This window comes from Strongylocentrotus purpuratus, unplaced genomic scaffold (assembly GCF_000002235.5).
Source record: "Strongylocentrotus purpuratus isolate Spur 01 unplaced genomic scaffold, Spur_5.0 spur5_scaffold_20, whole genome shotgun sequence".
Lineage (NCBI taxonomy): Eukaryota > Metazoa > Echinodermata > Echinoidea > Camarodonta > Strongylocentrotidae > Strongylocentrotus > Strongylocentrotus purpuratus.
Window position 1 is genome coordinate 44314437 of NW_022145606.1, and position 15060 is coordinate 44329496.

General features: G+C 36.3%; 1 protein-coding gene across 1 annotated transcript; it reads left to right on the forward strand.

The window, feature by feature from the left end:
• The first annotated feature begins 191 nt into the window (after positions 1–191).
• On the forward strand, positions 192–14435 carry LOC105441600. Its single transcript, XM_030993986.1, has 10 exons — positions 192–317; positions 714–845; positions 1240–1371; positions 2029–2229; positions 6931–7122; positions 8336–8476; positions 9444–9539; positions 11346–11606; positions 12184–12363; positions 14413–14435. The coding sequence occupies exons 5-10, from the start codon at positions 6957–6959 to the stop codon at positions 14433–14435; spliced, it is 867 nt and encodes a 288-aa protein (XP_030849846.1). The 5' UTR covers positions 192–317; positions 714–845; positions 1240–1371; positions 2029–2229; positions 6931–6956.
• The last annotated feature ends 625 nt before the right edge of the window (positions 14436–15060 follow it).

Below are 15060 nucleotides of genomic sequence, written 5' to 3' on the forward strand. Positions count from 1 at the left end.
GGATATGAATTAAGCGATGATGGCATTACTTGCAATGGTAAGGTTGTAATGTCAAATTAGTGTCACCTTTTGGTGACATCTTTACCAATCTTTAGATTCACAATGCTCTAAATTACAAGTTATACATGATCATGAAGGCCAAAAGACAGTAGAAAGTTTGGAGCCACTTCTAGACCAACTTCTATATATTGACGAATGCACTGTGAATACATCGTCCTGTGATTCTGTAAATGGAGTGTGTAAGAACTCAGTCGGCTCGTACATCTGTCCAAGTAACTCTGGATATGAATTACGCGATAATGGCATTACTTGCAGTGGTAAGGATGTAATGTCAAATTAGTGTCACCTTTTAGTGACATCTTTACCAATCCTTGTATTCATAATGCTCTAAATGACAAGTTGTACATGAACATGTAGTCCAAAAGACAGTAGAAAGTTTGGAGCCACTTCTAGAACAATAAGCATTTAACTTTCTAAACTAGCAATGGAGAGTGAAACGTGTAATTACTCTTTTCGTATAAAAAATGGCAATTTTCCGTTTATTTTTCATAGTTTTCATTAACATAGTTTCTTTGAACATTCATTTTAATGTTTTTTACTGCATGAAAGAGTCGAGATACAAATAGTTGTCGCCAATTTAAGAGGAAAGCTGATTCATCTAGACGCTAGAAAACTGTTGACTTCAATGGGTGATTTATTTTAACTTTGCCTAGATATTGACGAATGCACTGTGAATACATGGTCCTGTGATTCTTTAAATGGAGTGTGTAGGAACTCAGTCGGCTCGTACTTCTGTTCATGTAACTCTGGATATGAATTACGCGATGATGGCATTGCTTGCAGTGGTAAGGATGTAATGTCAAATTAGTGTCACCTTTTAGTGACATCTTTACCAATCTTTGTATTCATAATGCTCTAAATTACAAGTTGTACATGCACACGAAGTCCAAAAGACAGTAGAAAGTTTAAAGCCACTTCTAGAACAATAAGCATTTAACTTTCTAAACTAGCAATGGAGAGTGAAACGTGTAATTACTCTTTTCGTATAAAAATTGGCATTTTCCCGTTTATTTTTCGTAGTTTTCATTCACACAATTTTATTGAACTTCCTTTTTATGTTTTTAACTGCATGAAAAGTCGAGATACAAATAGTTGTCGCCAATTTAAGAGGAAAGCTGATTCATCTAGACGCTAGAAAACTGTTGACTTCTATGGGTGATTTATTTTAACCTTTTCTAGATATTGACGAATGCACTGTGAATACATCGTCCTGTGATTCTGTGAATGGAGTGTGTAGGAACTCAGTCGGCTCGTACATCTGTTCATGTAACTCTGGATATGAATTACGCGATGATGGCATTGCTTGCAGTGGTAAGGATGTAATGTCAAATTAGTGTCACCTTTTAGTGACATCTTTACTAATCTTTAGATTCATAATGCTCTAAATTACAAGTTGTACAAGATCATGAAGTCCAGAAGACACTAGAAAGTTTAAAGCCACTTTTGGAACAGTACACTGTCACTATGCCATCAATAAAACCGATTTAATCTGAAATAGGCATTCCACTTTTTAAATTTGCAATGGAGAGTGAAGTTTGTAATCACTATGTTCGTTTACAAATTAGCAATTTCTCCTTGATTTGTTGAAGTTTTCATTCACAATCTTGGATTTAACATCCATTTTTACTTGTTCACTCTATGAAAGAGTCGACATACGGATAATTGTTACCAATCAAAGAGAAAAGTTGATGCATCTAGACTTTTAGAAATATCTTGACTGCTATGGGTGAACAAATGTTAGCTTTTCCTTGATATTGACGAATGCACTGTGGATCCATCGTTCTATGATTCTGCAAATGGAATGCGTATGAACTTCATCTTCTATTTCCAAATGTTAAAACGAATTGAATATGTTAAGTATCGGGTGATATATGCCGATCCGAATGAATTTATTTCGATAGGAAATCATTGTTATTTTGCTCTTGTTCATAACATTATATCTGGTCCGGTGTCTGTTGCTATCTGTAGTCCCATGCCCAGCGGAAGAAGTTTCCCATGGGAGATTAATTTACACAACCCCTGATGGAGTTAATAAGCATGATCACCCTCTTCATGGAGACACCCGGCTCCTTCGATGCGGCTCAGGTTACAGGTCAAGAAGCTTCAATAGAAGTCGATGTGATAATGGAGTATGGGTGGAAGGCAGTCGTGATATCCAATGTCATCCAAGTAAGTTCATATTTTCATTTCTTGTCCTGTGAGTCATTACTAATGTTAAAGGGAGGGTATCATTGAAAATACTGGTTAACGCCATCTACGTCTTCTTTTGGACAAATACACGTAAACGAATGGACTTGATTAACTTGGTCAGCGCGCTAGCGTTCGCGAAACAGACCGAAGTTGTCCTCACGCTTCGGTTTCGCGTATGTTGCACGCACATGAATGCTGCGGTCGCGTCGTCCGTAGACATATTATACCCGATTGGCCCCGAGTAGGGCCACATGAAAAACACATAGTTTCGTCATGACACACTCCCTTTAAAAGTTAGTCTCAGTAATTAATTGAAAACCGAACAATTTATGTGATGAATATATTAAAGTTACCATATGTCAAGTTTGTCACTGTCGCCATTTTCTTCTGTCACACCAGCAAGCAGTTTTAATACTGGTCAAGTTTGACAGGTTTACCAGCTAACCTGTCAGTTGCCGTACCAGCATTCCAGTTGAGTTTTTGTCCCGCAACCAAAGTGAACGTTAAGATTTATAGAAACTTGATTATAAGATAAATTCAAGTTGAACTCTAAAAACGAACTCTAAAGAACTGTACATAATCTATACTTAAAGAAAAGGTTGAGTTCTGGGAAGAGGTGAAAAATAATTTGTGAGCATTACTCATTCTTATTATGCAAGTGTGGAAGAACATCAGATAAGACATGTTTCCTGAAAAGCATGGCTCTTCAAATGCCTTCATATTCTAAATATGCATGTAACATCGTAAAAATCGGGGGCCGGTTTTTTACGCCACGTGTTCGTGTAGTCCCATATACATCTTTCTGTGTACAGTGTTTGTAACTTTACCAAGACTTGGCCAAATTTCTTATCATTTTGATGATTACAGAACCTTGCAATACACACAAATTCTTATATGCTAGATGATCAACCTTTTCTGGTCGGTTCCACACCGTGTCTTTCACAATGCAATCGCATGACCAGGGCCCCGTCTTACAAAGAGTTACGATCGATCCAAATCAATCTTAAGCCCTCCAATCAATCGCAAGTTTGCAGTCTCCTATCTCTTATGTACATAGTTGCGATTGATATCAATCGCAAATACTGTTGCGATTGATATCAACTCTTTGTAAGACGGGGCCCAGAACTCAACTTCATCTTTAACTCATTAGCATAATGTACGTGGCATTGAATCCAAAATGGCCGCGCCCATGCGACGTACTTTTAGTCATGTTTGTGTCCAGTCAAATAATTGTCAATACAGAATTACAGCTAAAGGCAAATATAGTTTAATGTTCTTTATAGATGTACTGAAGAAAAAGGTTGTTTTTAGTCTACATCAAATCATGGATTCATGGTGCTTAATTGTTTCGGTGACAAAAGTTAGTCTGCAAAAGTTGATTTAGCTTGCGGACACTATTAATTACTACTTGTTGAAATGTAAAGCTTTGCTCTTCTGTCATGGTATTCGGAGTAAGAATTGAATTTAAGTGTTTATTCGATTGATAGTTAATAATGAAATTCTAAGGCAGACTGATTATCAAGATATTTATGATTGGAAATCGAAATCAAATTTTGCGCTTTCCTATTAAACGGTCTGTATAACACTACAGTCTAAAGGGGAAAATGAGTATGGTAAAACCGGTCACTCAAAGATTTTTACTTTTTTGAGGCACTTCAGGATCAGTTTGAAGCGCTTTTTTTTTAGGGCTTCAATATTAGACCATATCACAGACACTGATAACACGTAGGGCAATGCACCTCAGATTTAACATTGTTAAACGGTGCCTTTAAGTTGAATCCATCAAACCGTGTTGAAATTAATGAAGACATTTTATAAGGTAGTTTTTCCTAGGCGAGCAGAAATATGTAATTTAAGCCTGTCAAAGTCAGTGGAAGGTGATACAATACATTTCAAGTGACAATCCAATATTGAGGTTTTAGATCGAATTTATACAATGCAAGGTAGATGCGAATAATAAAGCTTGCGTATGGTTGCAAGATAGACATATTTACAATGAAAATTGGCAGTAATCTGTTTAAGTCAGTTTAAGAAAGCTCTGAAAATATGAGTTTATCAAAGTAGTGTATATTAGGAAATGCAAAAGGTTTTGTAGCATTTGGTTAATCTGATTTTTTATAGACCCAGGTACTTGGTTTTTTCAGATATTTTATATTGTGTCTTGTGTAACATGAACAATGTACTCAATTTGCCATTGTTATCAGGTGGGCTGTATAACGTACAGACCACCTTATAATTTCGTTAGAATTGCCTTTATTATTTATTTTTCCTATTTCGAACCACTTTTTTGTAGGCACGATGACTTAAAAATGGCTCAATCAAAAGCCTTCAAATTTGGCACACATATGTATTGGCATATGTACAAAGCACAATAACGTTTTCATTATTGACCTTCACTGATGACGTCATCTAGGCGCCATTTTGTAAAATTCTACGAAAATCAACTCATGATCATATCTTCATAACCAAAGGTTATTTCTCATCCATATTTATCATGATCAAGGTCAATATCCGTCCGGTCAATTACAGGTCAAAAAACGCGCGCGTACGTCCGCGCGTCAATGCGCGTGCAAAATTTTAAAATGCTCAAAATCGTATCAAAATCATTTTGCATACGTTTTAGGCCATTCTAAGCATTTTATAAAAAATCGCGCGCGCGTTTTCGAGCGTAAAACTATTACACAACATAGAATCGCCATTTTTTTCCTCCATAATATTCCACATATTTTTACAAACAAATTGATACCATTTTTGTCTCTTTATAACTATTAATAACGGAATGATCGACCGTTAAACAAACTTTCCGTGCGCGCGAGCTCTTGTAATAGCATATATGGACAAAAAACATGCCTACACAAAATCCATTGTAGCTCTTTAGGGTTCCAAGGACACCCTAGTCAGGTGGGCTGTATAACGTACAAACCACCTTATAATTTCGTTAGAATTGCCTTTATTTATTTATTATTTATCAGGTGGGCTGTATAACGTACAGACCACCTTATAATTTCGTTAGAATTGCCTTTATTTATCAGGTGGGCTGTATAACGTACAGACCACCTTATAATTTCGTAAGAATTGCCTTTATTTATTTATTTTTAGGTGGTCTGTCGATGACAGATCACCTATTGATTTCGCTAGAATTTTCTTTATTCTTTATTTTTATTTCTTCCGTACACTTTTTTGTACGCACGTTCACTCGAAATCGACAGGGTCAATTTCCTTCAAATTTCTGTCAGTCATCAAGCCCTATGATTTCAAGTCAAATCAACTTTTTCAAGGTCATTAGGTCACCGTGACGTCATCCAGGCGCCATTTTGTAAAAATCAGGTCATTATCATATCTCGATAACGAGTCATCAAAAATAAACCATATTTAGTATACATCAATTTCAGGTCAAAGGTCAACTAAAAATGTCAACAAATTCCGCGCGCGCACCTCGACGCGCACGTACGCGCGCATCAAAATTGTATAATGCTCCGATTCGTTTAAAATTAATTTTGCATACGTTTCAGGCCATTTTAAGCATTTTGCAAAAAAACGCGCACACGCGCATGCGCGCTCGTTTTCGCGCGTACATGCATTTTGCAACGTAGAATCGCCAATTTTTTTCTGTCATCATATTTTGCACATTTCTTCAAGCATTTTGATAACTTGTTCACCTTTTTCTGACCATTAATAACGGAATGAGCGTCCGTTAAGATACGCATCCGTGCGTGCGAGCTCTTGTAATACATAACATACATGTGCAAAAACATGCCTATACAAAATTCATTGTAACTCTTCAGAATGGACAGATACCCCCAATTTTCTTTCATATTTAGATAGATTATGAGTCGGAGATATGATTTCATGTCTCATTTGACCCTCAATTAACTCATGACGTCATCATAATGGCCTCCGAACTCAAAATTTCAATTTGCATATTATGACGTCAGCAGATTTTTGGAAAATTGATTGTATCTCTGTAAATATTGACCAATTTTCTTTCAAATTTTGATATGTTCTACCTGAGAATATTCTCTACAAATGCAGTAACCACGATATTTCATTTTGACAATGGTATCATGGCGTATTTTTGCGATTAAAGGACGCATGTCAATTTTTCACATTTTGCATGTATTCTCTATGGGACATGACTTTTTCTCAAAACTCGATTCTACATTCCAATCTTTCGCGAGCAATTTCTACGTCGTTTTAGCTTCATTTACGCTGATCTTCGAGTATGTTGTAGCTGAGACAAAAAGCTATCTCAAATGTACCCTTTATTTTGTCTCAATTTTTTGTTGGATCAGCCCACCTATACTTGTCCCAAACAAGTATTACAAATCTAGTTTGTATCTGTATTCGCAGATCGAATAAAAGCTTCACGGTTTTATATCTCCATTTACCGCTGAACTCCTAAACTTCGATATTCCTTCTCTTCAACTATTCAATTGCTCATAGTACCTAGAAGAGTTTGATTTGAAATACTTTGTATCAAAATGTACTTCTATCATTGTTTGGTCTAAGTATGAATATTTTACACCTGTAATAGTTACCTTTATTTATTCATTCATATTACACAGTATCATAATCCAAGGAATTAAGCAGTTTAGACATAAACCAATTCATGACGTTAACGAATTCCTGTGACTTTTGTAACACTATGCTTTTACCTGTGGTGTGTTCAAACTCTTTTAGAGCCGTGCGACCCTATCCGAGAAACAATGGGTCTTGTTAACTACACCAGAAAAGCTGAGCGAAATGGAAAATGCAGCCATGGAACAGTGGTAACTGTCAATTGTGATTCTGGATACGTACCTGCATTTGGTAATGGAACATCCGTCTGCAATGCCTCCCGATGGTGGAAAGTTATTCCTACGTGCACACAATGTAAGAATATCGAATTTTGTTCTGTGTGTTCAACAGTGTCTTCACAGATTACGATTCAGATTCAGATTCAGATAAATTTTATTGGTCCATTTGGAAATTCAATTGTTGGCATTAAATAAAGCACATAAACAATATACAATAGAGAATAATATACACAAATAGATAATACGATTACCACACTTGTTGTAGCAATTGTACAATGACATATTCATATGGAAACACGGATATAAATCATTTTACACAGTGGAATAATATAAGAGAATAGGATAGATAAATGGACTTACAACACTCTTGAAAACGTACGATTGCGTAGAATTCGGAAATAGTTTTTTTAATTATCTTTAATTATTATTATTTTATAATTATCATTATTATTATCATCATCATTATTATTATCATCATCATTATCAACAGTATTTATTACACGTATCACTATTTGTCACGGTTATATAGCTGAATTCTTTTTTTGTTGTTCTTAGTGTAATACAGAGCTATAATTATGATCTGTCCATAACTTTATCAAGATGCTACAGTTAACCTTGCATAATAAACAATAAGACATTAACATATGGATATCAAATGAGCATGATCTTTCTGGACGCGTTAGACCAATTAAGTTGCGTTGCTTTCACAAACTAGGCCTTCGGTAATACCATATTGTAGCATTTTTGAAAGGCTGCTGTTGTTTTCTTTTGTCGAAAGAAGTATTAAGGACAAACTAAGCGAAAACAAAGAAAATAAAAGAAAGGACAACAGAGGATGATACATGAATGACAATATTGAGGACAAAAGTAATGAAAATGAAAAGATTAAAGGCTACCACATGACTTTAATGAAATTATCAATTTGTAATACTCAGCTACCATAGGAACCTATAGAGCACGTCTAAATGTGTTGCAATGTTGTATTGTTAACTCTTATCCTGCCATAGGGCTAATTCACATTGTGCCAAGCCACAAATCCCCCAGTGCCAAGTTTATAACGAGATAATCGGATTAACGCAATGGTACTATCAATAGCGCGTGCCAAAGACTAGGCACAGTTCAATGGGCATTAACAATAACTGCTATTACAAATGCGTGCAAACATGCACGACGCAGAGAAGCAGTAGGTTGCTCGCGTGTACAAAGCACTATAACAACAGTGTGCATGCAGCCTTGTGGCAGGCTATGAGTTAAAATGAACACAACGTTGATGTCTTTTTCTACTTTAGCACGTAACAAACTCCTAGACCCACATACCCAAACCTCTCAAACACCAACTAAGAATAAGAATAATCGAGCTGTAGTAAGCAATGCATGGTTGGCCAGGGATGGTAATACCGACAGTGCTCCGCAGTTTTGCTCAAGAACACGTAAGTATAGCAGCAGTGGCTGAGAACATTTATTCCTACTGGTGTCACGATGAGATATTATTTAATAAAGAGAGCGCCAGCTACGTTCTGGTATTGTGCTTGATATACAAATGGACGCTTTGACTCCTGTTATCGTTCTGGGATCCCGATCGACATGTGGAAGTCGCCGCACTGGCACTTCTATTGACATGAAATGGTACTGAAAGTGTAGGTGAAAGTTGAAGTGGTAAAAATAAAAGGTACCTCTACTTTTCTATTTTCTATTTCACGCTTTCGCTATATTTCAAATGTCACAGCTACTTTACACATCTCGCCGCTCAAATCATATCTGAGTTTACTATCCAAATAGTTGAGAAGGGTTTGATCCGCTGGAAGAAAGGCATGTATTGCTTCTATCTACCCGGATATTTGGTATCCATTCGGATTGATCAATGTTATGTTATGTAAATCAATGAAAATGTATGTTTCTTTTTATATATTTGGTACTGAATGAATGCAATAAAGAATGCTACAAAAAAAAAAACACCGTACATGCCTGCTTAATTACTCCTGAATGAGAGGAGCATATAGTGCATATATTGCGTGCCATATTCCAATATGTGAATTTGTATTTGTAAAGTGCTTACAGATGTGTTGCCGTACTTATAATTGCCATAAAAGTTCAAGTTCTTTTACTTAACTGCATCTATTGATTTGCTTATAAGTCAATTCAGTAATGCGTTTTTATTTGTATTGTCTATTTTTTTTTTCATTTATAGTTCTATGTATTATTTTGTAATGATGTTTATGTATTCATTTTTTGTGCTCATTCATTTATTTGACTTTTTATTAAAATGATATTCGATTATTGCAGTACTCTGCTCTCCAAAAAGTTATTGGAATCTACTTATCTGTTTATCTCAAACCTTACCTTTCTGTATTAATTTGATGTTTACTATTGTTTTATTTTATTTTTCATTCATTGTAGCGTTGACCTACCATCCATGGTGGAAGGCTGTCCTGAAGAATATCTATAATATCACCCTGGTGAAAATTTACAATCGTCTTGATAGGGAAGATCACAGTGAGTAGACGACCCTTTTTATTTATTAACAAGTGTGGCAATCATATTAATAATGTTAGGATACAGATGTTACCGGTATACAGATTCATTGAATATGCTCATTATGTGCACATCCAGAATAGCCCATTTACTAAATTCTAGCGTTTTAAGTTTTCTGCAACAGTTTGTTTCCATTTTCCTGTGCTCGTATTGTCATGGGCCATTGTGATGTTAGAGTGTGTTAGAAACACTAATCAGTTAGTTTTTCTTTCTTTCAGACCTGCTTGTTACAAAAATGATACTGTGAATTTTAAAGTATTGTTTATAATTTCCTCAGTGAAACCAACCTTTGGGTGGTATTCTGAGATTCATTTGATATCGGATAAAATATTAGATCTTTCTCATTTAGATAAAATACCCTTACAATCTTTTTAAATCAATATTCTCAAAATCATTTTAGCGAGATTTTATCTCACTAAGACACACCCATTTGTAATGCGATAAACAATCAAAAAAATGGTTACATTTCACTTTCACTAAGACACACCCATTTGTGATGCGATAACCAATAGGAAATGTTGTTACATTTCACCCTCTTCATGTCCAGCCAATAGAATGACGGTGTATTACTCTTGGCAAGAGAATACGAAAGCATGACCTTTTCAGATTTTACAGCAAGTGCCCCAAATGCTCTTTTGCTAAGATTTCTTTGAAAATGACTGAGGTAGTACCAAAGGCTTTTGAACACCATTACAAGTATTATATTAGTCAGTAAAACATATGGAAATAAAACTCTAAAACCCTATGAGTAATTTAATTGAGAAATGTAGTCTGTACTCAGTATTTTTTTTCTATTTATCACACAACAAGCAGCATACTATAAAATAAATACTGCACTAACTCATAGTCAGAGAGATAAAATATCACCGAATTTATATCAAATTTCATTTTTCTTTCGCATAAAATAAGATGGGCGTTACCGTTAAAGTTGCGCGTGTCATGTATTTAACTGTAATTGGCACGTAATGAGTAAGAAATTGAGTTAAAATTCTAGATAAAATCTGAGATAAAGTGTGGTCTCAAAATTACGATTATTTTATATAGATAAAATGAAAAAAATTAGAGATAACATCATGCTCAGAATACTACCCGGGGCTATGCTATGTTTAAAAGTCAGATTACATTTTTTCCCCAAAATTTTAAGCATATTAAAAAACGACATTTAATTTTCTCATGTACAGAAGCCATGTTGACAATTTCATGCATATGTTATTATACTGAGGTATGTTCATCAATACAAGAAAGAATACTCATCAGCCTCACATATTCAACTTTTTGGGTTCATGAAAGAACCGTTGGTCATGTCACGAAAAACCATCCCTTTGCATTGAATGAATGTAATGCTTGCATTGTTTACAGAAGCAATACAAACTTCAAACACTGCTTTCAAAAGCAATACTTCACTTCGTAGCTACAATTGAACAGGGTTTATAACAAAATAAATCTACACCAAAGTATTTTGAATTGTAGGATTTGATCTGGTGGGTGCGGAAATAAGAGTAGGGGTGAATGAAGATTACACCACAAACTGCTTTCAAAAGCAATACTTAACTTCGCAATTACAATTGAACAAGGTTTATGACAAAATAAATCTAAACCAAAGTATTTTTAACTGTAGGGTTTGATCTAGTGGGTGCAGAAATAAGAGTAGGGGTGAATGAAGATTACACCACAAACCTGCTGTCAAAAGCAATACTTAACTTCGTAGTTACAATTGAACAGGGTTTATGTCAAAATAAATCTAAACCAAAGTATTTTGCATTGTAGGATTTGATCTGGTGGGTGCAGAAATAAGAGTAGGGGTGAATGAAGATTACACCACAAACCTGCTGTGTGGAGAGCCAGTCACCCGACGCCAAATCGAGAATAGTACTGAGGCAAACCATGGGATAACAATAATATGTGAGAGAGAGGGTATCACCGGTATCAGGGGTAACATCATCAGTGTGCACATTCCAAAAATAAATGAGAGACGAGAGCTCAGTCTGTGCGAGGTTGAGGTCTATCAACAAGGAGAACCTATACCAGGTAAGCTTTGTTGTTTGATTATTTGAATTACTGATATGAATAAATTAATTGATATATCTGTAAAGTACTAAGAGCCACTGTCAATATATTAAAGAGATCATTTAACAATGTTAAATCTGAGATGCTTGATCTTACGTGTTATCAGTGTCTGTGGTATGGTGTTTAATTAAAGCCCTGAAAATTAATTTCGCTTCAAAGTGATCAAGAATTGCCTCAAAAAGGTAAAAACCTTAGCGTGACTTGTTTTCCCCAATAGACTGTAGTGAATATGAAAACCGTTTGGCAAACGCAAAATTCAGCCGATCGCCTGTCTGATTATCAAGATATTTATGATTGAAAATCACAATGCATTATGCTACAGTCACAAAAGTTCGTACGAACGATAATTTTGTACGAATCTCCCTGTTTTTCCATTGTCTTCCCGAATGTCCATTGTCTGAAAATCGTTCGTACGGCGTTCGTAGCAGTTCGTAAAGGCATTTGTGACCGATTCTTTAGTACCGAATGTCAAGCAAAGTTTCTTCCATTGTATTTATTTTTTGTTCTTACTTTATGCTCCACGATTTTTTCTTAATAGCACGATCTTGCAAAGCGCCAGACCTCCCAGATCATATGACACCTTTACGATCTCGCTTTCCTCATGGTACGCTTCTCAATGTCTCGTGTGAAGATGGGTTTCAGCTTAGTACGAACCAAGAACTGCCAAGATGCCATGAAGGTGACTGGAGCCCACCCTTAGCTGCAACATGTCAGAGAGGTAAGTCTTGAGAGAATATGACCACTATCTAGTATACAACTATTACTGTGAACATGACGGACAAAGAAAGAGGACAAAATATACAGTTCCTCATTCTACCCTCAACAATTGCTGTGGTAGACAAAGGAACATCCCTTTACTGCTATTATATACAAATGAGTAGAACAGGTGTCATATGCATATTCACCTGTTCCACACATATTTACATAATAGCACTTAAGGGATGTTCCTTTGTCTACCACAGTAATTGTTGAGGCTAGAATGAGGAACTGTATTTTGTTGTCCTCTTTCTTTGTCCGTCATATTCATAGTGTATTGAACGGTTAATACTATTGTCAGACGCGTACACAGGGGGGGGGGGTGGGGTTAACCCCCCCCCCTTTGGTATTTTTATGTGTATAAACCCCCCCCCCCCCATAACCCCCCTAAACCCCCCCCCCCTTTGTTTTTTGTTTTTAATTATTAAAAAAATAAAAAATAAAATAAAAAAATTATCCCCATAGCTGAACTAAACAAGGTGACCTTACCCCCCCCCCCAACGGAGCCAAATGTCAAATTTTCAAATTTCGAGACCCCCCCCCCCCCCCCCACAAAAAAAAAAAAAAAAAAAAAAAAAATGTCCTCTTACCCCTCCCCCCCCCCCCCCCCGGCTTATTCAGCGGTCGGCTGAGTCATTGCGATTTTTTGGGGGGGACCAAAAAAAAAAAGTGACCTCTTACCCCCCTCCCCCCCCCCCCCCCCCCCCCGCTGGCTGAGTTACAAAAAACACATACAATCCTCTTACAAGGAGTATGAATAATTTAGTTGTTAACAGTATATATATATATATACATGTATATATGTATATAAATTATATCTGGGCTGTATATTATATCCTCATACTTTCAAATTCAGTTTTGACATTGTTGTGATGTGGTACCATGTGGACGTCCAGCGAGGGCCTTTAACATAGCACCATCGAAATACTAACATGGTACAATGATATGTGCATGGTACCAGGGACATAGAAGGGGTTGCACAGAGAGAGGGTGAGTAACAGGTTAAACAAATTCGGAGGACTTTGGGTAAATAAGAAGTCTTTTTATAGTCAGGTGGCTTAGTGAAATTATCGTTACTTGCCGGATAAAAGCATCATTTTTTGGTACAGGGCTCCCTTAGGACCTACTAAACGATATTAGGCTAGGAGCCCCCGGCAAAAAAATTCAATTTAAGGGTGTGAGGGCGGGGGCGTCTTTTGGAGCCCCCAAATAATTTCATAACATTGATTTGTTGTTGTACAAACGCCATTTTTGGTACGGGGCTTCCTTAGGACCTACTGAACGATATTAGGGTAGAAGTCCCCCGGAAGAATATCATATAAGGGTGTGGGGCGGGGGGGGGGGCATCGCTTTCGTAGCCCCCAAATAATATGTAAGGTAATATAACATTTATTTGATGTTTTACAAACGCCATGGATCCCCCAATCACCCATTTATGAGTACGTATGCCGGGGGCTCCTACCTTACCATCATTCAGCAGGTCCTAATGAAGCCCTGTACCAAAAATGGCATTTGTAAAACAACAAATCAATGTGTCATTACCTTACAAATGATTTGTGGACTACGAGGCGCAGTGTGATGAAAATAAAAGAAAGGGAATCAGGCCGACGTTACTTTTATGTTCATTTTTCCTTCTATTTCTTTCTTTTTCGTGCAAAATTGGAAGTAACATGCGAATTCGAAAAATAGTTATAGTTTGCAGTATCAACACGAATCCTTGTAAAGACTTTAAACTTTAAATTTCGTATCTTTAATAGTACATTCCCGCACAGGGTATCAAACCTTACCACTGCCAAAACACCATGCCTTTCTAACTACCCAGTAACACAACACTTTCCCTAACCACTACGTCATACCTTCAGAACTTACCCAAGTATTACAAGATCCTGATAGAGTGTCAAATCATGTCATGCTTTATGATATGGAGGTCAAAAGTGTTGATATTCTTTTCATCAACTCAATATGACGATCTATTCAGACCACAAATTTCCATTGTTTGCTTTCCGTGTAGGCAGGCAATGGAATGTCAAATGAACGGATTTACCACCTTCATATTGAAGGATGTTTGTATGCCTTTCTATATTTAGACAATATGAGTGTACACATAATAAGAAAGACAAATACTAATCTGATATTATATTGACTACTACACGAGGAAATTTTGTTCTAAGCCTCTGAAGCTTTTTGCAGAGCAATGAACGTGAAACCGATTTGCTAATGTGAAGATCTCCGCGCTCTTTGATATTTATTTGCTTACATCATACATCTAAACAACAATATGATGCATATGAGGAACACATATATTCCCAACAAATAATATAGGTGTGTACTTATAGGCACTATATGCCAGCCTAGACGAGAAAGAGAGATATATATATAGAGAGAGAGAGAGAAAGAGAGATAAAAATGCGAGAACTCAACTCTGACATGACATTGGGTGTTCCAGAATATGTAGGCGTGAAGAAAATGGTCTAGGAACGTGAGACGTAGCTGAAGAAGGCCTCACAAGCCGAAAGCTCGTAATAAAATTGTTAAGTACAGCTACGTCTCACGTTCCTAGGTCATTTTCTTCACCGATATATATATATATATATATATATATATATACAGTGCGTCCCAGAAAAAAAGAAACCGAGAAGTATCGATGTTTTATCATAAC

Coding starts and splice junctions, on each gene's coding strand:
- LOC105441600 (XM_030993986.1), top strand. CDS start 6,957: ATGGGTCTTGTTAACTACACCAGAAAAGCTGAGCGAAATGGAAAATGC. Junction 8,477..9,443: donor GCAGTTTTGCTCAAGAACAC/GTAAGTATAGCA, acceptor CATTCATTGTAG/CGTTGACCTACCATCCATGG. Junction 9,540..11,345: donor TCTTGATAGGGAAGATCACA/GTGAGTAGACGA, acceptor TTTGCATTGTAG/GATTTGATCTGGTGGGTGCA.